This window comes from Zingiber officinale, chromosome 6B (assembly GCF_018446385.1).
Source record: "Zingiber officinale cultivar Zhangliang chromosome 6B, Zo_v1.1, whole genome shotgun sequence".
Taxonomy (NCBI): Eukaryota; Viridiplantae; Streptophyta; class Magnoliopsida; order Zingiberales; family Zingiberaceae; genus Zingiber; species Zingiber officinale.
This window is the reverse complement of record NC_055996.1, coordinates 127123022-127146350: the sequence shown is the minus strand read 5'-3', so window position 1 is coordinate 127146350 and position 23329 is coordinate 127123022. Positions and strand designations below refer to the sequence as shown.

General features: G+C 38.2%; 2 protein-coding genes across 4 annotated transcripts; one reads left to right on the top strand and one right to left on the bottom strand.

Moving 5' to 3' along the window:
* The first annotated feature begins 16553 nt into the window (after positions 1-16553).
* On the top strand, positions 16554-20384 carry LOC121991507 (two-component response regulator-like PRR73). Its single transcript, XM_042545500.1, has 8 exons — positions 16554-16740; positions 16847-16971; positions 17371-17422; positions 18341-18515; positions 18615-18895; positions 19024-19163; positions 19469-19561; positions 20145-20384. The coding sequence occupies exons 1-8, from the start codon at positions 16554-16556 to the stop codon at positions 20382-20384; spliced, it is 1293 nt and encodes a 430-aa protein (XP_042401434.1).
* Positions 20242-23286, bottom strand: LOC121989419 (protein MODIFIER OF SNC1 11-like). Of its 3 annotated transcripts, none has more exons than XM_042543475.1 (5): positions 22869-23286; positions 21219-21299; positions 21003-21128; positions 20623-20671; positions 20242-20516 (listed from the first exon to the last, which is right to left on the bottom strand). In XM_042543475.1, the coding sequence occupies exons 1-5, from the start codon at positions 23198-23200 to the stop codon at positions 20490-20492; spliced, it is 615 nt and encodes a 204-aa protein (XP_042399409.1). In that variant the 5' UTR covers positions 23201-23286; the 3' UTR covers positions 20242-20489. The 3 variants fall into 3 exon arrangements, with proteins under 3 accessions (XP_042399409.1, XP_042399410.1, XP_042399411.1); XM_042543476.1 differs by having other exon boundaries at positions 20242-20513; XM_042543477.1 differs by having other exon boundaries at positions 20242-20485.
* Positions 23287-23329: the final 43 nt, after the last annotated feature.

Genomic DNA, 23329 nt, shown 5'->3' with positions numbered 1-23329 from the left:
AATTCTTTTGCCATGAAAAGGAAAAATTTATTTAATTAAAAATAATTTTCCTTTTCTCAATTTACATGGTCGGCCATATACAAAGCTACAAGCAAATTTAATTATTAAAACTTCCTAATTTGTCTCCGTAAATTTATAAAATTTCTCCAATAATTTAATCCCTTCATGATTGGTTTATAAAAAGGAAATTTAATAAATTAAAATCTTTCTTTTAAACATGTGGATAAAATTAAAGTTATCTCTAAAAATTAAAATCTCTTTTAATCTACAAATAAGGAAAGATATCAAATCTTTTCTCAATCTTTTGTAGAAACTAATAAAAGAGAATTATTAATTTTTAAACTTTCTTTTAAATCATAAACATGGTTAAAAGGAAAGTTTTCTTAAAATTTAAAATCCTCCTTTAATCAACAAATAAGGAAAGATTTCAAATTTTAAACTCTCTTTTAAACATGTAGATGATTTACAAATAAGGAAAGTTTTTACCAAAAATTAAAACAATCCTTTTAATCTACAAATAAGGAAAGAGATTAATCTCTTCTCTTAATCTTTTGTAGAAAGTTATAAAAGGAAATTTTTAATTTTTAAACTCTCTTTTAAAATCATGATATCCACATAAGAAATAATTTTAATAAAAATCCTTTTAATATTCTAGTGGCCGGCCACCTACATGGCTCATCCACTTGGTCTTGGTCGGCCCTAGCTTTGGTTCCAAGCTAGCTTGGCCGGCCCCATTGGATGGGTAAGAAGGTGGGTATGCGGTGGGTATAAATCTCTATATACTAGAGGCTATGATAGGGACCGAGAGGAGGAATTGGTTTTGGTCTCTCGATGAAATTAAGCATCCCGTGTTCGCCCCGAATACACAACTTAATTTCATCAATAATAATTCATTCCACTAAAGAACTATTATTGAACTACCGCACCAATCCCAAATTACATTTTGGGCTCCTTCTTATTATGAGCGTGTTAGTCTCCCTATGTTTAAGATATCGAATGTCTACTAATTAAGTGAGTTACTGACAACTCATTTAATTAATATCTAAGTCCAAGAGTAGTACCACTCAACCTTATTATCATGTCGGACTAAGTCCACCTGCAGGGTTTAACATGACAATCCTTATGAGCTCCTCTTGAGGACATTATCAACCTAGTATCTCTAGGACACAGTTTCCTTCTATAATCAACAACACACACTATAAGTGATACCATTTCCCAACTTATCGGGTTTATTGATTTATCGAACTAAATCTCACCCATTGATAAATTAAAGAAATAAATATCAAATATATGTGCTTGTTGTTATATTAGGATTAAGAGCACACACTTCCATAATAACTGAGGTCTTTATTCTTTTATAAAGTCAGTATAAAAGGAACGGCCTCAAATGGTCCTACTCAATACACTCTAAGTGTACTAGTGTAATCATATAGTTAAGATAAACTAATACCTAATTACACTACGACCTTCCAATGGTTTGTTCCTTTCCATCTTGGTCGTGAGCTACTGTTTATAATTTATAAGAAACCGATAACATGATCTTCTGTATGTGACACCACATACCATGTTATCTACAATATAAATTAATTGAGCAACTACATTTATCATAAATGTAGACATTTGACCAATGCGATTCTTATTTCTAGATTAATGTTTATACCAAAAGCTAGGCTTTTAGTATACACTCTAACACTTACACCTTCTACTACCATCTCTTTCTCCCTGCCTCAAATTACAACCCATCATTCTCCTCTACTCATACCATAAGTCCCCTATGTCACAGTCTCTTTTCATCCTTGGCTGCATTCCCTTACTATATGATAGGTCACATCCCTGCTTTCACTGTCTGTTGATTTCCTCTTACCACTTTGCCCCACCATAATGTGTGATTCAACCATTTTCCCCTTATCTTATCGGTAATTCCCTTGTGTTATGGATGACATCTTCCATTTTGTGATGCCTGTGATGATCCCAACTCAGAGTGTTATCTAACACCCCACCCGGCACACGCGCACACACCCACCCCCCTTGTTTTTTCTCTTGGCTAGGCTCCTTGCTCTTCCAGATCTTTTCTAATATCTATTATTCTCTCTACATCGAGACTGATATTCCTTTCATCTTTTTTCTTTATGTAGATTTAAACCTAGGATCATTTTTGGTGATCTAATGACTTTAGAATTCTACTAGAAGTCATAACTAAAATTAAAGGAATGGTTCCAATTATCTCTTCTCTACCCGGGCAATTGGAGCTTCATATTGATCCTCATGAATATGCTAGTTATCTCACTATCTCTTCCTACATATGAAAAGGATGTGTTTTATTCAATATGGCGAAATACACCATATTTACATGGTTTGTCACCATATAGACGAACTATAGATGCTACCTTCTTCACCACCTATAAGGAGCTATTAGATACTTTATGATGAATGCCCTCACAAGCAAACTATCTTTTGGATTCGTCAAGTATATAAAGATATTTTTATTTTAAAATAGGAATTTGTATTTGATCTCGTCCGGAAGCTGAGTCAGACGGAGGCCGGCTGTGCTGTCGTCGGCGTTGATGGGGGTTGTTGAAACGCGTTGCTGGCGCTGACTTCCTGCAAGGGCTACTGCGAGAGGGTGACGGAAGACAATAACTAGGACGATAAGGCGAGAGTCTCCTGCGCACACTCAGCCAAGCACCCAGGTCATTAGAGATCAAGAACTAGGGAAAAAGTCCCCGGAGCAGGCCCTCCGACGCTCAAGTCAGGTCCTTTTTTCCCCGAAGCAATTAAGGAACCGGAAAAGTAGAAGATGAGTACGAAAAGGATGAGTGTGTGCATCTGCGTAAGGGAGATGACACTCCTTTTTATATGACAATGCGTACTTTTGGTCTCTGGCACATGTCAGGGATGTCGGGTGTCAGACCTTGTTTGGGGGTGAAGTGTCACGTGGCATCCTATCAGCGGTTGTAGGAAAGTTCTTCTGGTAATGAGTCCCAAACCATTGGAATATACCCTGACACCTAGTGGTTATTCTCTGACAAGTGGTTGCGATTCTCTGGCTTAATTATCGTGCAGTGACCTACTGACTTGATGGGAGAAGCTTTGGTTGACCAATCTATCCCGACCAGCATATCCTGACCTGTAAGTCTCGGTCTGCAAATCCTGATTTGTAAGTCTGTCTGTAAAGCCTGACCTGCATAGCTTATATAGTCTGCCTAGCCTGACCCAGAAAGTCCTGATATGTAAATCCTGCTGCAAATCATGAACTGTAAGTCTCTGTCTGTAAAGCCTGACCTGCATAGCCTGACCCAGAAAGTCCGGCTCTGTAAATCCTGCTGCAAATCCTGATATGTAAGTCTCTGTCTGTAAAGCCTGACCTGCATAACCTAATCCAGAAAGCCCTGCTCTGTAAATCCCGTTGCAAATCTTGATCTGTAAGTCTCTGTCTGTAAAGCATGACCTGCATAGCCTGTATAGCCTGAACCAGAAAGTCCTGCTTTGTAACTCCCGACCGGAATGGTTCCTTCCCCTTCTTATTCTTAATGTTATTCTCCCATCCTTTCTACTAGAGCACCTCAACCAACGCGCTCATTCGTACTCTAGAACTAGATCTCTTACTCGAACGACCTTTTTGAGCCCCTGGCCTGGACCTCCCGACCGAGCCTTCAGAGTAAGCTTCTGACCTAGGCGTTTTACCCGTGTAACTTACCTTAGCTCCTGACCTGAAACTCCAGACCCCTTGTTAGATGGGTTACGACCCCCGTGACTCAATACCACGTCCCCTTGGTTTCTGACTGTCACGCCCCCTTGACTTCTGACTGCCACATCCCTTTGACTTCTGACTGTCACATCCTCTTAACTTCTGACTGTCACGTCCCTTGGACCAGATCGTACCTTTATGCACCGTATCAGTATTCATCAATTATAGAAAGATATTTGTATCTTCTTATTTTCCATCTCTTCCTTCTACCCTTGCAATTCTCCATTGGTACCATAGTCACGTAGGCATGGTACCCAAATAATATTGTTCATGTCAAAGTCAGCACGACTAAAATGTCAAACCTTGGTCGATAACCATCAGGTAACAAGTTGTGTCAGGAGAAAAAAAATGTTATAAGGTAGCAATTGACAAGAGTTCTCAGGTTGCCCATGAATGGAAAAGCTTGGTACTAATAATCAAGTTGACATGAGACCCGATATTTGTCTATATCAGAAAGTGGTGACTTTGCATAGTTGAAAGCCACTAAATGCCAAAAGAGTTAGGGTCCTTGACTGTGAAGATGATGAAGACATTCGAAAAGGAGGATAAACAAATACGACATTAAGGGATTCCCTTAACAAGGGCTCCATTTGCATCTGACCAGCCTCTGATACTACTATTAATGATGACTGCACCACTAGCAGTAGTAATTATAGCTAGACCTAACTTAACTGTGAAGAGAAGCCCCAAGTTGAGAGAAGCTGCTCCAAAACAGTCCTGTTAGAGTGTATACTGAAAGCTTAAGCTTTTGTAGACATTTATTTTGAATAAAAAATCACACTTGGTCAAATTATCTACATTTATTTATAGTTGTTCAATTAATTTATATTGTAGATAACATAGTATGTGGTGTCATATACAGAAGATAATGTTATCAGTACCTTATAAATTATAAACAATAGCTCACGACCAAGATGGAAATGAACAAACCATTGGAAGGTCGTAGTGTAATTAGGTATTAGTTTATCTTGACTATAAAATTACACTAGTACACTTAGAGTGTATTGAATAGGACCATTAGAGGTCGTTTCATTTATACTGACTTTATAAAGGAACAAAGACATCGGTTATTATGGAAGTGTGTGCTCTTAATCCTAATATAATAACAAGCACATATATTTGATATTTATTTCTTTAATTTATCAATGGGTGAGATTTAGTTTGATAAATCAATAAGCCCGATAAGTTGGGAAATGATATCACTTATAGTGTGTGTTGTTGATTATAAAAGGAAACTGTGTCCTAGAAATCTAGGTTGAGAATGTCCCCAAGAGGAGCTCATAAGGATTGTCATGTTAAACCCTGCAGATGGACTTAGTCCGACATGATAATAAGGTTGAGTGGTACTACTCTTGGACTAAGATATTAATTAAGTGAGTTGTCAGTAATTCATTTAATTAGTGGACATTCATTATCTTAAACACAGGGAGACTAACACACTCATAATAAGAAGGAGCCCAAAAAAATGTAATTTGGGATTAGTGCGGTAGTTCAATAATAGTTCTCTAGTGGAATGAATTATTATTGATAAAATTAAGTTGTGTGTTCAGGGCGAACACGGGATGCTTAATTTTGTCGGGAGACCAAAACCAATTCCTCCTCTCGGTCCCTATCGTAGCATCTTAATTATAGAGTACTATACCCACCTTCACACCCATCTAAAGGGGGTCGGCCAAGCCTTGCTTGGAGCCCAAGCAAGGGGTCGGCCAAACCATGTTTAGATAGGATTGATTGTGGCCGGTCCAAGCATGGGTTCAACCTATGTGTGGCCGGCCATTAAAAATAGAAAAGGAATTTTAATTTTAAATTTTTTCTTATGTGGAATACATGATTTAAAAGAGAGTTTAAAAATTAAAATATTTCCTTTTATAAGATTCTACAAAAGATTAAGAGAAGAGTTAAATCTCTTTCCTTATTTGTAGATTAAAAGGTTGATTTTAATTTTGGTAAAAACTTTCATTATAAATCATTCACATGTTGAAAAGATAAATTTTAAAATTATAGAAATTTCTTTTTATATCATCGACCATGAAGGGATTATTAAAGAGAAATTTTATTTTAAATTTTTCTGGAAGCAAATTAGGAAGCTTTAATTTTTCTAGCGAAAAATATCCTTGTTTGCTTATTTTGATGTGGCCGGCCATATGCATTAAGAAAAGGATTTTAATTTTAAATAATTAAAATTTTCCTTTTCAATGACAAAAGAATTAAGGAAGATTTTATTAAATTTTTCTTATTTGCCAAAGCTAAGGATTATAAAAGAGGGGGTTTGGGTGCCTTCATTGATACAACCTCTATTCTATTTTCTCCCTCTTTTCTTCCTTGGTGTGGCCGGCTTCTTCAAATTCTCTCCTCTCCTTGGTGTGGCCGAACCTCTCATCTTTCTTGGAGATCAAGTGGTGGTCGGATCTTAGCTTGGAGAAGAAGGAGAGAAAGCTTGCATCCCTTGGAGCTTGGTTGGTGGAAAAGGTTCTTCATCCTTTGGAAGTTTTGTGCTTGGCCGAAACTTGAAGGAAGGAGAAGAAGGTGCTAGGTGGTTCTCGTCTTGGAAGATCGTTGCCCACACAACGTCCGAGATTAGAAGAGGAATACGGTAGAAGATCAAGAGGTCATTATTCACAAAGAAAGGTATAACTAATAATTGTTTTCCGCATTATGTTAGTTTTGTTTCTTTGTAAAAATACCAAATACAAGAGGCATGCGATTCTAGTTTTTCGAATTAGTTTTCAAAGTTGTATTCTTTTGTTTTTTCTTTTCCTTGTGATTTGATTGTTCTTAGCGGTTAACCTAGGGTTACTATGGGAAGGTTAAATATTTAATTTCCTTAAAAGACTTTGTCTAGTCCGTGGTGGTTGCTCCCATATCCAAGAAGGCCAAGTGCCTCGCCATGCAGTACTGGAAGCCAATTTTGGAAATAGATATTTAATTGTCTTCGTGACCTAGGTGATTTGGATCGAACGTGTTAAGTTCCGCAGGAGATTCAAGTCTAAACCTAAAAGAACAAATAAATTAAACTTAGGATCAAACGTGTTAAGTTCCGCAGACGATCCAAGTTTAATTTAAAAGAACACATGGTAGCTAGGAAAAGGTTCAGACCTTTGTACAAAATTTTTGTACAGTGGAACCGTTAAGTTTTCTGAGTAGCAACCAACAAGTCCAACTGACATTATCAAAAGATTCTGTTCTTGGAATCCAATTTAGACCTGCCACTTCCTTATGCTGTAAACTGCACCAGTTGATTGCCTATGAAATTAAATCTAAAGGTACTGCTCCTGCCTTTGATAAAGGTAAACTGTAGTAGCTCTCTGATCAAATCTAAGATGCACTTATGAGACAGAGCTAGAATTTTATAAGTGACCTTGACCCACAGGTGCTCTAGAGGAATAGGTTTGAACTAACTCTGGCTGTTCGCTCACCTCTGACTACCTTAGTGTCTTTTCGCTACCACCGCAAATTCATCCTCTAGCTCTCAAGTATATCGACTCTTTCGAGTGAGCATCTCTAGTGGAGTAACATATCTTGATTAATTCAAATGGTAAGGACACTGTGGAGAAGGGCATGTAAACAAGATAAGAACAACATTTCAATCTTCAGTTGGCTACCAGAAATGTTTTCATGACAGTGTGATTAATGACATCAGTGTTGTTCTCACCTTCCTACTCTTGTTAATTCTTGTCCTCTACACTTTTCATATAATATGTTTCTTAATATGTCTCTCTTTCTTCCATGTACATGGTTTCCTAACAATAATATTAAGGCAGGCCCTGTGCCTTCCACTAAAAATAACCGGTGAGAGAAATCTACATTCAATGAAACAAAGTTTGACTGACATATAATTTTATCCTGTAAGAATTTAATGTTCTCAGGTTGGTAGTTTTTGTTGGAGTGTATACTGAAAGCCTAAGCTTTGTAAACATTCATTATGAATAAAGAATCACATTTGGTCAAATTGTCTACATTTGTTTGTAGTTATTCATATAATTTATTAGAAGGTCGTAGTGTAATTAGGTATTAGTTTATTTTGACTATATAATTACACTAGTATACTCAGAGTGTATTGAGTAGGACCATTAGAGGTCGTTTCTTTTATACTGACTTTATAAAGGAACAAAGACCTCAGTTATTATGGAAGTGTGTGCTCTTAATCATAATATAATAACAAGCACATATGATTGATATTTATTTCTTTAATTTATCAATGGGTGAGATTTAGTTCGATGAATCAATAAACCCGATAAGTTGGGAAATGGTATCACTTATAGTGTGTATTGTTGATTATAGAAGGAAACTGTGTCCTAGAGATACTAGGTTGATAATGCCCTCAAGAGGAGCTCATAAAGATTGTCATGTTAAACCCTGCAGGTGGACTTAGTCCGACATGATAATAAGGTTGAGTGGTACTACTCTTGGACTTAGATATTAATTAAATGAGTTGTCAGTAACTCACTTAATTAGTGGACATTCGATATCTTAAACACAGGGAGACTAACACACTCATAATAAGAAGGAGCCCAAAAATGTAATTTGGGATTAGTGCGGTAGTTCAATGATAGTTCTCTAGTGGAATGAATTATCATTGATAAAATTAAGTTGTGTGTTCGGGGCGAACACGGGATGCTTAATTTTATCGGGAGACCAAAACCAATTCCTCCTCTCGGTCCCTATCGTAGCCTCTTATTTATAGAGTTCTATACCCACCTATACCCACCTTCTATACCCACCAATAAGGGGTCGGCCAAGCTAGCTTGGGAACAAGCTACGGCCTAGGTATAAAATTGGGTGGCCGGCCCTAGCTTGAACCAAAGCTAGTGGGGGCCGGCCAAATTAAATTTAAAAGGAATTTTAATTTTAATTTTTATTATGTGGAAGAAATAATTTATTAAAGAGAATTTAAATTAAAATATCTCTCTTATAAAAGATCTACAAAAGATTAAAGAAAGAGATTAGATCTCTTTCCTTATTTGTAGATTGGTGAGATATTTTATTTTCTCTTTAAAATTATTCACATGTTGATAAAATTAAAATTATAGAAATTTCCTTTTATCAACCATGAAGAGATTTTTAAAGAGAAATTTTATTTTTTAAAATTTCCGAAAACAAATTAGGAAGTTTTAATTGTTGATTGAAACTTGTCCAATTTGTTCTCCAATGATGTGGCCGGCCAATGTAGGTTTATTTGGGAAATTTTATTTTATTTTTCTCAATTAAATCATGTCAAGGAAATTGAGGAAATTTTATTGTAATTAAATTTCCTAATTTGCCTAGGCCAAGGAATATAAAAGAAGGGGTGAGGGTGCCTTCATGAGACACAACCTCTATTATTTTCTCTCCCTCTTTTCCTTGGTGTGGTCGGCCATCATTTCTCTTCTTCCTCTTTGGTGGCCGAAACTCTCTATTGCTTGGAGCTCTTGTGGAGGCCGGATACTACTTGGAGAAGAAGAAGAAGGAGGAGAGGAAGCTTGCATCTCTTAGAGCTTGGTTGGTGTTTTTCTTCTTCCTTGGTGGAGCTTTCTTGTTTTGGCCGAACCTAGCTAGGAGGAGAAGAAGGTGCTTGGTGGTTTCTCATCTCGGAAGATCGTTGCCCACACAACGTCCGAGGTTAGAAGAGGAATACGGTAGAAGATCAAGAGGTTTTTCTACAAGGTATAACTAGTAATTTTTCTTTCTGCATCATGCTAGTTATTTATGGAAATAATACCAAATACAAGAGGCTTACGTTCTAGAATTTCGAATATGTTTTTCGATGTTGTGTTCTTTTGTTTTTTCTTTTCCTTGTGATTTGATTGTTCTCTTTGGTTAACCTAAAGTTATTTTAGGAAATTAAATTTTAGCTTTCTATTAAAGGTTTTGTCTAGTCGGTGGTGGTTGCTCCCATATCCAAGAAGGCCATGTGCCTCGCCACGTCAGTACTGGGAACCTTTTATGGAAATTAATATTTAATGGAATTAATAACTTAAGGAGACTTGGGTCGAACGTGTTAAGTTCCGCAGGAGATCCAAGTCAAAACCTAAAATAACAAATAGATTAAGTTTTGGATCAAACGTGTTATGTTCCGCAGGCGATCCAAAATTTAATTTAAAAGAACACATGGTAGTTAGGAAAAGGTTCAGACCTTTGTACAAAATTTTTGTACAGTGGAACCTATAGGTTTTCCGAGTAGCAACCAACAGTTTCTAATTCCTTGCTGTATACCTGAACAGTTTGGTTTCTTATTGTTAGGTCCTTTATTGCTTATGCAAACTGAGTACAGGTAGAATGATGGTATATCATCATTTTCGGCTAAGTCAAAGTTAAAGTTAGACTCTATTTCTTTAAGACGAATTTGTCTCGCACACAGTGCTCACGGAATACGGTAATCGTCTCCCAATATACAACAACTTTTATCTTGCGATAGCAGCACTGCAAATCACAAGACTTCCGAATCGAGGAAGCTTCTTGAACTCTCCAATGCAAAAATGCAATGCTTGCTTTGCTTGGAAGGAAGTGAGTGAATGAATGAATGAGTATGTGAGGGACTTTATTTATACATATGAAAGGGTATAAGAACCTCTTGGTTCAATTAGATCTCATCCATCCATTTCAAAATGGGTGATGTAGATCGCATCATTTCCTAAGAGACATACTACCTCTTCATTAGATGCAGCCTTTAATCATCCAAAAGGTATTTAAACCTTTTTGATTATTTTTCCATTTATAATTTCTAACAATCCCCTACATAAATGAAAAACAATGTACGCATGTTATCATCTAAGGAGAGTTTAATCGATAAGTCAATGCATCGGGAGAGGTAGCTTGTGGCTTTGAACCTTTCGTAGTGGAATGCTATCGATCATATTAGATTGCGCAGTGAACGTGATGTCTTGAACTGCTCAGTTGTTTGTATATACTAAGATAATAATGTTGGAGCAATCTAGGTGCCCTAGGTTTTGATGTTTGGGCAAAGTTTAAGTTAGGTTTATTGTTGTATTTGATATGCATTGTGAGTGTGCAGGATACAGGTACAATAAGGAAAGTCCAAGTGTAATCTTGGTAGAGGAGAAAAGTCCAAGGATGAGTCTTGGCGGTGTAAGTCCAAGTATGTAGTCTTGGCAACGTAAGTCCAAGTGTGACTTGGCAATGGATAAAGTCCCGGAGGTGAGGAGCCTCTTGGAAAAGGAAGACCCGACAATAAGGACAAGGTCGAAGGAAGCTCCAGAAGGTAAGACATGAAGGATGGGGAGACATTCGAGGGATGCGAGGCTGATGGAGGAGGCTAGAAGGCTAGGTCTAGGTTGGTCGGGCGAGGACGAGTGCTGAGTGATGTACTCGGGTTGAAATCTTATGGTTTTAGGTTTTATTGTAGTAGTACTGTAGCGACAATGCAGAAGCACTATTATGACACTGTAGCAGTCGACTGATACACTGTAATAATCGACTGGTACACTGTAGCAGTCGACTGGTAGTCGACCGTTGGGTAACAGTCAACTTCACTTAAAGGACCAGTCGACTGGTGCGTACACCAGTCGACTGGTAGTGGAAAAACAGCTTAGTGTTTTCTCTCAAGCTCTATTTAATAGATCTCGGGGTGCTTGGGCATGGTTGACAAAATTAGACTTGATTAAAGCCTAATTAGTAGTCACCATAGTGCTCAAGGATCTCTTGTGTCCAAGTGTTCTTGATTGAAGTTGTGGTGAGATTTCTCCACCCACAAGGAGCGACTTGAGATAACCGGAGTTTGCCGGGGACTAATCCACCGACGGATTGAGGGATCGTCCACCTTACGGATAACCGTGGAGTAGGAGCAAGTTATCTCCGAACCACGTTACATCGACGTGTATTGGTTTGCATTTCCTTTCTTTGTCTTTAGCTTTCGTATTCGTATTTAGTTTCGTATTATTCCACTGTGCAACTAACGAATACGTAGGATGCCATCGATTTGGGTGAGACGCTATTCACCCTCCCCCCTCTAGCGGGCACATAGGTCCCAACAAATAACACTCACACAAAGATTTATCTCACTTACTTTGGGTTCATATGGTTGGTTCCGTTTTGGCCATGGATATCATCTTGGATTCATGAGTGTTTCATTAAAACGGTCAATTTTCATACTCACATAGGTGACACTTCTATCAAGAGTATCGTACCATACTCCACCTTATAAAGGTATAGAAGTCATTAAAAGTATAAGCTTAACCTCACTACATATGGTAGGACAGCACAAGTTCATCCTAGGATTGAGATAGAGATAATGATAATATATCTCGTGTGCTGTAACACAACTTCTCTAACTTCATTGTCCCATTGAACCAAGATCTTGGGATCTCCAGTCAACAAGGTTGGATTACCGCTACAGTCATTTTTAGTTGTAGATTTTTAATCTCATTCCTCTTAATGAGCAGTATACTTGATCTCGACTTAGCCCCTACGTAAGAGGATCTGCCAAATTATCTTTGGACTTGATATAGTTGATTGCAATCACTCCGTTCGAGATCAACTACCTAATGGTATTGTGTCTACGACGTATATGTCGAGACTTACCATTATACATACTACTCTGTGCCCTTCCATTCGTCGATTGACTATCACAGTGTATAAGTACGGCGGGCACAGGTTTCATCCAACTCGGAATATCTTCCAAGAAATTCTGTAGTCATTCAGCTTCTTCAGCTGCTTTGTCTAATGCTATAAACTCGGATTCCATAGTTGACCGAGCTATGCATGTCTGCTTTGTGAATTTCCAAGATACCGCTCCTCCACCGATTGTGAATACTTACCCACTACTGGATTTGAAATCTTTTGTATATGATATCCAATTAGCATCATAATATCCCTTTAAGACAGCGGGATACTTTTCGTAATGTAATCTATAGTTCATAGTATATTTCAAATATCTAAGAACTCGTATCAATGCTTTCCAATGGGCGTCGTTTGGATTACTCGTAAAACAACTCAGCTTGTTGACCGTACAGGCAATATCCGGACGTGTGAAGTTTGTGAGATACATCAAGCTGCCTATTGTCCGAGAATATTCTAATTGAGATATGGGCTCACATGATTTTTCGCTAAGTGTTGACTTAGATATACAGGTGTTTTCATTGTAGAGAGATCGTTCGCATTGAACCTTTTCAATACTGACTCTACATAATGGGATTGTGTCAAAACTATCCCATCGGATGTCCTGAGAATTTTAATTCCCAATATAACATCTGCTAGACTCATGTCTTTCATATCGAAATTCTTGGTCAACATTTTCTTTGTACTCATGATTACCTCATGATTACTACCCATTATAAGCATGTCGTCTACGTATAGACAGATCATTATATGACCTTCAGGTGTGGTTTTGACATAAATACATTTGTCACATTCATTTATTTTGAATTCGTTTGACAACATTATTTTGTTAAATTTTTCGTGTCATTGTTTAGGCGCTTATTTAAGCCCGTACAACGACTTAACAAGTCGACACACCTTTTCCTCTTTTCCTGGAGCTACGAACCCCTCGGGTTACTCCATATAGATTTCTTCTTCCATCTCACCATTTAAGAACGCAGTCTTAACATCCATTTGGTGTATTTCAAGGTCATACAGTGTTGCGATAGCTATCAGCACTCGTATGGATGTAATCTTTGTCACCGGTGAGTAGGTATCAAAGTAGTCAAGGCCTTCCTTTTGCTTGTACCCTTTGGCTACAAGTCTGGCCTTATACTTGTCAATTGATCCATCAGCTTTATACTTGCGTTTTAGTATCCACTTACAACCTAATGGTTTGGTACCAGAAGGAAGGTCTACTAGTTCCCAAGTATGGTTATTCATGATGGACTCGATTTCACTATTGACGACTTCTTTCCACATTGGGGCGTCGGGATTAGAGAGAGCTTCGTTTAATGTTCTTGGGTCCATTTCCGACATAAAAGTCATGAAGTCTGGCCCGAATGATTTCTCAACTCTAGCTCGTTTGCTCTGACGTGGCTCTTCGCTTTGATTGTCAATAGTCCTTTTACGACAACTAAGTTCAGAAACATCATTTTCGTTAGAGCTTCCATTGTTATCACTTTGAACGTTTCCCTTCTTATTTGGGAATATGTTTTCAAAGAATATCGCATTCCGAGATTCTATGATTGTTCCCACATGAATATCAAGAATGTCTGACTTGTGAACTATGAATCGATATGCACTACTGTTATGGGCTTATCCGACAAATATTGCATCGAACGTTTTAGGTCCGATCTTTACTTGTTTTGGCTTAGGTACTTTGACTTTTGCTAAGCACCCCCATACCTTTAGGTATTTGTACGATGGATCGCGGCCTTTCCATAGTTCATATGGTGTTTTATCATTTTTCTTGTGAGAGATTTTGTTGAGAATGTGGTTTGCTGATAGTATAGCTCCCCCCCCACAAGTTCTGGGATAAGCCTGAATTTATCAACAAGGCATTCATAATTTCTTTTAATGTCCAATTTTTACGTTCGACAACACCATTTGATTGAGGCGAGTAAAGCGCCGTTGTTTGATGGTTAATGTCAAATTCTAAACAAAACTCATCAAATGGTGCACCATATTCTCCTCCTCTATCGCTACGAATTATTTTAATTCGTTTATCAAGTTGATTTTCAACTTCTGTTTTATAGGTTCTGAAAGCTTCTAAGGCTTCATCTTTACTTCTTAAAAGAAAGACATATCAGAACCTCGTGCAGTCATCGATAAAAGTAATAAAATACTTTTTACCTCCTGTAGTATGCACGAAATTTAAGATAACTATGTATTAACTCTAGAGGAGTCGTTGACCTTTCCACCGAATGAAAAGGTAATCTCATCATTTTTTATTCCACGCACACTTCACATTTGTGTGTTTTGTCAACATTGACGTTTGGTAATAAATTTAATTTGATGAGACGTTTCAGAGTATTATTATTGACATGCCCAAGTCGATCATGCCACAAATTAAAACACTTAACAACATAGCTGGAAGCTTTTATTTTATTACCATCAAATTTACGGTGTACAGTCATTACAACTATTTTGAACAAACTCTGTTCTAAGTGCCCTTTATCTACGAATACACCATTTTTCGTAAGTACAAAGTTGTTTGACTGGAATACTAGTCTGAAACCGGCCTTAACAAATGTTGATCCAGAAACTAGGTTTTTCTTGATGTCGGGATATGGATCACATCAATGAGCGTTAGCTCTTTTCCAAACGTCATTTTCAAAATAACTTTCCTGAATCCGACAATCGGGGATGTTATGGAATTGCCCATATAGAGCTTTCTTCCACTTATCAGAGTATACTTGGAGAACATCGCCTTATTAGAACAGATATGGCGGGTTGCTCCAGTATCGATCCACTACTGCTTCAGGTTATCCACCACCGTGTTGGCTTCAAACACGATCGCAGTGAGATCCAATTCCATGTCGTCAGAAGTTACGACTCGGTTCGCAGCATCCTTCTGACTCTTGGTTGGTTTCTTCGGGCGTCTGTAATCCTTGGACATGTGTCCTGGCTTTCCGCAGTTATAGCATGTGCCCTTGAATTTCTTGCCTTGAGCATTCTTTTTGGATTGCTTCGGCTTTTTGGCTTTTGGTTCAGCCAGGTTGGGCATCTCGTCGACTGCCCGCTTCGTTTCTTTAGAGTCGGACATCTTTCGATTATCTTTCTCTATTCGTAGCCTCAGGATTAGGTTTTCAAGTCTCATCTCCTTTTGCTTGTGCTTTAGGTAATTTTTGAAATCCTTTCACGACGGAGGGAGTTTCTCGATTACCACGACTACTTTGAACGACTCGTTCAGCTTCATGCCTTCGGCATCCAGATCATGCATTATCAGTTGCATGTCTTGGACTTGAGATGTTACGCTCTTGGAATCCAACATTTTGAAATCCAGAAACCGGTCGACGATGAATTTCTTCAACCCGACGCTTTCGGTTTTGTATTTCCTTTCAAGTGACTTCCATAGAGATTTTGTCTTCTCTATTGAACAATATACGTTATATAACGCGTTGTCCAATGCGTTGAGAACGTAGTTACGACACAGGAAATCTCCGTGTGACCACGCATCGTATGCAGCCTTACTATCGGAATTACCTTCCGTAGCGACTGGTGGGTTTTCATGTAAAAATCATACGAGGGTTAATGTTGTCAGATAGAACAACATCTTCTGTTGTCATCTTTTGAAGTCGGCTCCGTTGAACTTTTCCGGCTTCTCTCCAGTTGGAACGGCGGTTGGAATGTCGTTGATTCCAGCCATCAGTTTGCACGAAGAAAATTCGTCTTAAAAATGTTGGGTCCTTTATTGCTGATGCAAACTGAGTGCAGGCAGACTGATGGTATACCACTGTTTTCGGCTAAGTTGAGGCTAGAGTTAGACTCTATCTCTTTAAGACGAATGTGTCCCGCATACAGTGCTCACAGAATACGGCAATCGTCTCCCAAGATACAACGATTTTTATCTTGCGATAACAGCACTGCAAATCGCAAGACCTCCGAACCGAGGAAGTTTCTTGAACTCTCCAATGTAAGAATGCAATGCTTGCTTTGCTTGGAAGGAAGTGAGTGAATGAATGAATGAGTATGTGAGAGACTTTATTTATACATATGAAAGGGTATAAGAACCTCTTGGTTCAATTAGATCTCATCCATCCATTTCAAAATGGGTGAGGTAGATTGCATCCTTTCCTAAGAGGCATACTATCTCTTCATTAGATGCACCCTTTAATCATCCAAAAGACATTTAAACATTTTTGATTATTTTTTCATTTATAATTCCTAACACTTATCTCTAACAATTGCCTTTTTGTACCTCCACATTATCATAGAATTTTGTTAGCTAATGAAACCCTCCACTCCCTTCACAGTTAGAGCTGCTGCTAATGGTCTGCAAGCATGGGAAATCATAGAAGATCTCTCTAATCATGTTGACCTTGTCTTAACTGAGGTATTCCTGCCTGGCTTATGCGGTGTCACTCTTCTAAGCAAGATCATGAGCCACAAGGCCTGCAAGAATATTCCAGTGATTAGTGAGTATCGTTCCTACATTGTAGTTCATGGCATTTTGAAGTTCATTGTGTATCCATTTTCTTTTTTGGGTACTTTTAATTGCTACACTGATGAGTTTGTGTACAGTGATGTCATCCAACGACTCCATAGGTACTGCATTTAAATGTTTGACAAAAGGTGCTGTTGACTTTCTGGTGAAGCCTATTCGTAAGAATGAACTTAAGAACCTATGGCAACTGATCGTGTCCGGAGTCTGTGTCCTGTGTCCGGTGTCTGTGTAGGTCGAATAAAGTATCGTTGGTGTTGACGGAGAGGAGACTGTGATATTGCGGTCGCACGGACTTCAGAGAGCGGACCGCCATGTGGCCTTGAGGAACTGCTAGGCTTGCGCCGGCAGTACCAGACCTCTGCGCACACTCAGACAAGCACACGGAACGTTAGAGACCAAGAACCAAGGAAAAAGTCCCCGGAACAGACCCTCCGATTTTCAAGTCAGGTACTTTTTCCCCAGAAGAATAATATATGAAGGAAGAAAAAAAGTAGACAAGTGTACAAGTCAGCGTACCTGCGCAAGGAAGAGAACACCCCTTTTTATATGACAATACGTACCTTCTGGAGATTGACCCTTGTCAGAGGATGTCGGGTGTCAGGGCTTGTCGAGTGGTGGAGGACACGTGACCTTCCCCTATAGACTGGAGGAAGGTTCTACTCGTAGATGATCCCAACCGCTAGAATATTCCTTAACATACAGCAGATATTCTTCGACAGATGGTTACGATTCCTTGATATGTTGTCGCGTAGTGCCTTCTATCCCGACCGAGTGCGGTTGAAACAACCCTGACTGATCTGTTGAGTCCTAATGAGCACTAATCTTGCAACTGTTAAAGGAACTAGAAGAGAATGACTGATCTTGAATGCTCTAATGTTGCTTGTATATAAAACACAGGATTTGCATTTACACCTTTGATCCTGAATAAAAACAGAAGTGCATCAACTGTTATGAAACGATTCAAAGATTTACTGAGTTTAATAATAGATAATAAGCTCAATGAAAATGTAAAGAATAGAAATTACAAACAACAGAGGTGAAAGAGAAATAATCTCAATTCCTTTGAGTTAGACCCATTAATTCTTGTGACAATAATAGGATATGTTGGCGGCATAAGAGAGAAAAAATAAAAGAGGAGATGCTATTAGCAAGGGGATGATTCAAAAGGCAAAAAGGTAAGTGGCCTAAAAGTGGTAATTGGATGTATATTAGAACTAGAAACATGGATTCTCCTTAATAGGAACTATAATAGTGGAGCTAGACCTTGATAGCCATAGAGAGAGTAACATATAATAATGGAGCTAGACCTTAATAGGAAGATACCCAGGAACACATATTCACAAATTTTATGTCCAACAATAGTTCTGTTTGTCAAAATTAGAGGACAATTACTCAATAAACTATTAATGTTATGTTCAATAAACAAGGCTTTTGTATGACAACCCAGCCAAACTTCATGAAACCATTCAATCGACTTCTGTAATCAATTTGCAACATTTTCCCTACCACTGTTTCAAACAATAGCAGGCTCACTGTTAATCATGTCTTAGCAAACTGATTTTCACATGCAGAATTCCTGCACAAAATGTGCAATGGTTGCGGAGGAAGTTGCTCTCCTCCTGATAACAGCTCCGAGGCAAGGAAGGAATCGTCCACATACAACATGATATCCAGTTCAAATGCGGCTCCTCTAAAACAAGGTTCCAATGGCAGTAGTAACAACAATGAGATGTGCACCACTACCAGGAAGAATTCTATAAATAATGTGACGGCTAGCTCAAATGCAGCTGCTCTGAAACCGGGTTCTGCTGCTTGCAGTAACAAAAACACCATGGGATCCACTATGAACGTATTCACCAAACCAAAATCAAACAAGGAAGAAACAGCATTCAACTACATTCGGACCACTGCAGTTCTCCATCCTAAGCAGATTCGAACCTCCACAAATCAGCAAATTGTCCATGAGAAAGTGCAGCATCATCACCACCACCATCATCACCATCACCTGCACGTCCATGATATGTCACAGCAGCTGCAGTCACCAGATCCAGATGACTTGCCACCTAACATGGCAGCACCAGCTTCGCAATGTTGGTCGTCCAATGCCTTTATTGAGCCATTTGAAGGTAGTCCTGCAAAAATATCATAACTGGAAGCAATTGCGCCATTTATCATCGTTGCAATTGGTATAATGGATTTAGAATAATTGCCAACCCTGTCGTGTTAAAAATACTAGTTGCTAATCATATTACAGAGACGAGTAGTAGACTCGGAGTTGGCGATGCAAACGGCAATCGGAGCAGTCGAGGAGTAGTTCAGATGTGTTTTTCTCAAAGAGAGGCAGCCTTGAAGAAGTTCCGGGAAAAGAGGAAAGAAAGAAACTTTGTTAAAAAGGTAGACAACATTTTTTTTTTCTTTCCATCTCAGAAGTAACTTAAGAAATATTTTATGGGAAATTTTCTAGTTTGTTTCCGAGAAGGCCTTTTTTCTTTATTTTTCTAGTGATGGAGCCAGTAGCATGCTGTCAACCTTGATTCTGTTAATGTTTTTTGGAAGAGTAGGACCTATTAGAATCATGAACATCTCGGATGGTTCATGGAATTCTCTTTCTATCATATTGCCCTCTGTTTCCTTTACACTTGAGTAATTTGAAGCTTTGGATGGAAGTGGACTGTTCGTTCGGTTGGTTTTGTTCTCAGGTGCGTTACCAGAGCAGGAAAATACTTGCAGAGCAGAGGCCGCGTGTCCGTGGACAATTTGTAAGACAGACCGTGCACGAAAAGAACAAGGAGGTGAAAGCGAGACGACATCCAGTGCCATTTCTAGTGGAAGTGCCATTGAAATAATCAGCCAATTGGTAATAAAGTAGCATGCAGTATTAGCTCTAGATGAACACTAGTAAGTCTGTTGCCGAAGAACATTGGGTCGAGTATATCTATTTGAACCTTCAGCAAACTTTGAACATTTGGTAATAGAGCGTTTGTGGTATTAATCCCTAAGATCATGAATGAATTAGCTTAGATCTTAGATGGTGGCTCACATTTATTAGTTCGAGTTTTTTTATTTATTTTGAAGACTCTTAGTTGGCAAAAGATTACTTGCCCTATGTTTGCAAATAAAATTCACAAATCTTTTCCGGAGTAGAACATGAGATTAATTCAATTTTAATAACTTCAATAATTTGTTTTATAGGTAAAGCAAAAAATATAGTTGATACTCCTTTGAAACTAAGAGTGTAATAAGATAGTGTAATAATAAGATAGTGTAATAAGATCATGGCTATTGAGAACGAACCAAATTAAATAGTTCTATTTCTCAAATTTTCTGAGGCGTCTTAGATCAGTTAGCACATGATCTACCAGTATCTATATCAAGGTGCAGCTGTTGCTGAACATGAACAAGAGTAGTGTCAGCTCAAAGGGAAACCAAATAAAGGCTGTCAACAAGAACGCTGCTGGAAATAATTCGCAGGTCAAGCACAAAATTTGGGGTATGAAGATTTCAGAAGCAAGTATTCCAGTTGGATTCAAAAGCACATTTTGCCAAAACAGATCTCACACCACCTACGGCCATGAGAAAGCCCCACAAGTGTCACGAATACCATGTTTTACATAGCAAGTGATGCTTACTTCATATGCTGCACTCTTGTAGCTGCGATAGTGAACCCGCAGAGAAACTTGCTACCTTCTCATGGAAACACTGATCTGCTACAAACCCTAATCAAGTGGGAGGTACAACCATAGCCTTCTGATATCAGTAACAGAATAAGCAAAGAGGGAAAACAATACATTTAGAGAGAGAGAGAGAGAAAAAAATTCCATTTTCCTGAATACTTTTTAGCTAAATAGCATACCAGATAAGAGTTGCCTTGGCCACTAACTTTCGTTGAACCTTGTGAAAACCTGAAAAGAGAATATATAAAGCAACAAATTAGCTGAGTTAATTTGTGAGATAGGCATGGGGTCCCAACTATTTTGCTATGGAGGCAATATGGTCAGTAAATCAACATTTTGTGGGTGTCAGTGTGGCCTCCCTCTAAGTGCAGATAAGTTGGAATCAAGAGCTTATGCCTATTGAAAAGTAAATGTAACAATATTTTAGAAAACAAGATACGGATGTATAAAAGCGTAATGACATCTATTTAAACAGAACATTTTTTCTAGTAAATCAATAAAATGGTGTTTTAGTGTTTGAAACGCCAAAAAAAAAAACATGAAAGAAACAGCCAAATACCTGATTGCTCTAGCCTTCCTTTTCTCCTCCTCTGATGTATCCAGCTTTGAGTTTGGTGCAAACCGTTCCAATCGAGCCTTCTTCTTTGCTTCCTCATCAGCTACATCATCTACCTTAAGCCCAAACCTAAGATATGGCAAAGGAAGAGGCTTCAAGGATTTGCAATCAGGAGGGAAAAAAAGGCTAATGCATGCTACAACAAGCAAAAGTATGAACCTCTCTGCCCGTGCCTTTCTTTTTTCCTCCTCTGGTTGTCCAACAATCTTACTTCCACTCAGGTTTGAACCAGTTCCAAACCTTGTAATAAGATACACATTGTTTTGAGAAGTGAATTTATAGCTCTTGCGCTAAAAATTGTTCAAATCTAATGAAGCCAAAGTGGAATAATGATCAGGACAAAAGTTATATGTGCAAACACCAAACATGAAACTACATATTATAGATCCACAATAAATAGCGAGATTGGACATTGTAGCTAGTTATATGTGCACTTCAGAACTAAAATAATCATCAAAATAATTTGATAACTTATTTTTCATTGGTTTATAACCTTAAAATAATTTTTCTAATTTTTATACTAATACAATTGCAGAATCACATATTAAATTTGAAAGTACTAAAATATTATCTAATATATAATATAAAGTTCTATTTATATTTATATTATTTACACTTAATATTTATAGTATTAAATTTAAATATTTTACTGCTCATCTAATTTTTATACCAAATTCTAAATGTATTTGAAAACTGCTTCGGCAAAGCATTTTCGGGAACTATCCCACATGCATTGGAAAAAGCGGCTTTGGGAATTCAGTACATTGGAGAAGATTGGACTACATGCATAAGGTTACCAAACACTTATCTCGATCCCAAAGTGCTTCAGCCTCTGAAGAACCTTTGGGAGAGCATTCCCAAACTCAATCAATTCCATTAGCTGATTCATAACACCAATGCCTAAAGCACAAAGTAGTTATGAATCAGCAGTTATGCAATATTACCAAGACATCAAAACAGAGAAGCATGGCTGTAACATCCAAAAAATAATTCACATCCAAAAATATTTTAAACCACAACTGCTCCCTAGTGCTTATCATCATTTAAGTGAGAAAAGAAAAAGGAAATTCATGTTAGAAAAAAAATTATTTTAATGGAAGGAACAAAAAATCTTGAGCACGAAAAGAACCAAATAGTACAATTTGCAACCATTTGAGTTTAGTTTTCGAAACAAACACAGGAAGGTCCCAAGTTTGAAATATTCAACATCAAGATCTTCTTTTCCTACTATGAAGCTTGACTTAGTACAGATATGTTGCCTTAAGAAAGAGAAATAAGTCTCTGTTTATCATTAATAATCATAATCAAGTCTTCACCTCTCCTTGGAATCATCCTCTACCTCTCTTTGTTCATTATTCTGCAATGCTTGCCTAAGATGCATCATAGGTCTTCTTTGAATTGAACTTAACAAACACAAAAGTGAAGCTTTAATTTAGATACCATATACATGCTACAATTACTCCCTTAAAAAACTAAACACAAATTATTAAAAGCTCAATCAAATAAACCAGATATGACCTTCCAAAGGTTACAACACAATGAACAATACCATAAATGGGAAGTTCACTAAGAGACTGAATTTGAGACGAGGAGATTGTAGGGTTTAAGGACTTGAACATCCAACAGTATCGATCTAGAACAAGAAACGTTCTAATCTGTTCAAAATACAATTTGGATGCATAAATGAATCCATTTTGCAAGAACCGCAAGCGTCCCTTTTCATTAGGAAGAAAAAAAGCAAGATAAACAAAAACTATGCATTCGTCTGTGCAAAGGGAATCAAAAAATTAAATAGATTAAAACATTCACCTCTCTGCTCGAGAATTTCTCTTCTCTACTTCAGAAAGCACGACCTGCATCCCAAATCTCTCGGCTCGCCGCAGCTTCTTCTCGAGATCAGTGACAGGGTTCGACTCCGAAGCATTCGTCATGGCTGAGTCGGATCCTCCAGTTGGGCGGGGCCCAACAAGCTTAGCCGCCGTCGGTTCCCCGACCTCCTCCGAGATTCCAAGAACCTCGGTCTGCCGTAGGGGAAAAGTAGGGTTTCCCAGGGGTACAGCTGGAGGCGGAAGCTTGTTCACCGAAGTCGCCACTCCAACGGAAGGATCCTCCACCGCCGGTTCCAAGCGAAGCGCATCCATGGCCTTCCCGGATTCTATCGAGCCCTTGGGGCTTCGGGACGACACCTGCGAAGAATCGGGGGATTGGCAATGGAAATATATCAAGGTTAAGTATTTTTTTTATGTAAAAAAAAAATAAAATATATATAT

Coding starts and splice junctions, on each gene's coding strand:
- LOC121989419 (XM_042543475.1), bottom strand. CDS start 23,200: ATGGATGCGCTTCGCTTGGAACCGGCGGTGGAGGATCCTTCCGTTGGA. Junction 21,129..21,218: donor AGAAAGGCACGGGCAGAGAG/GTTCATACTTTT, acceptor GCCATATCTTAG/GTTTGGGCTTAAGGTAGATG. Junction 20,672..21,002: donor AGGAAGGCTAGAGCAATCAG/GTATTTGGCTGT, acceptor TTCTCTTTTCAG/GTTTTCACAAGGTTCAACGA.
- LOC121991507 (XM_042545500.1), top strand. CDS start 16,554: ATGAAACCCTCCACTCCCTTCACAGTTAGAGCTGCTGCTAATGGTCTG. Junction 18,896..19,023: donor CTTTATTGAGCCATTTGAAG/GTAGTCCTGCAA, acceptor ATCATATTACAG/AGACGAGTAGTAGACTCGGA. Junction 19,164..19,468: donor AAAGAAACTTTGTTAAAAAG/GTAGACAACATT, acceptor TTTTGTTCTCAG/GTGCGTTACCAGAGCAGGAA.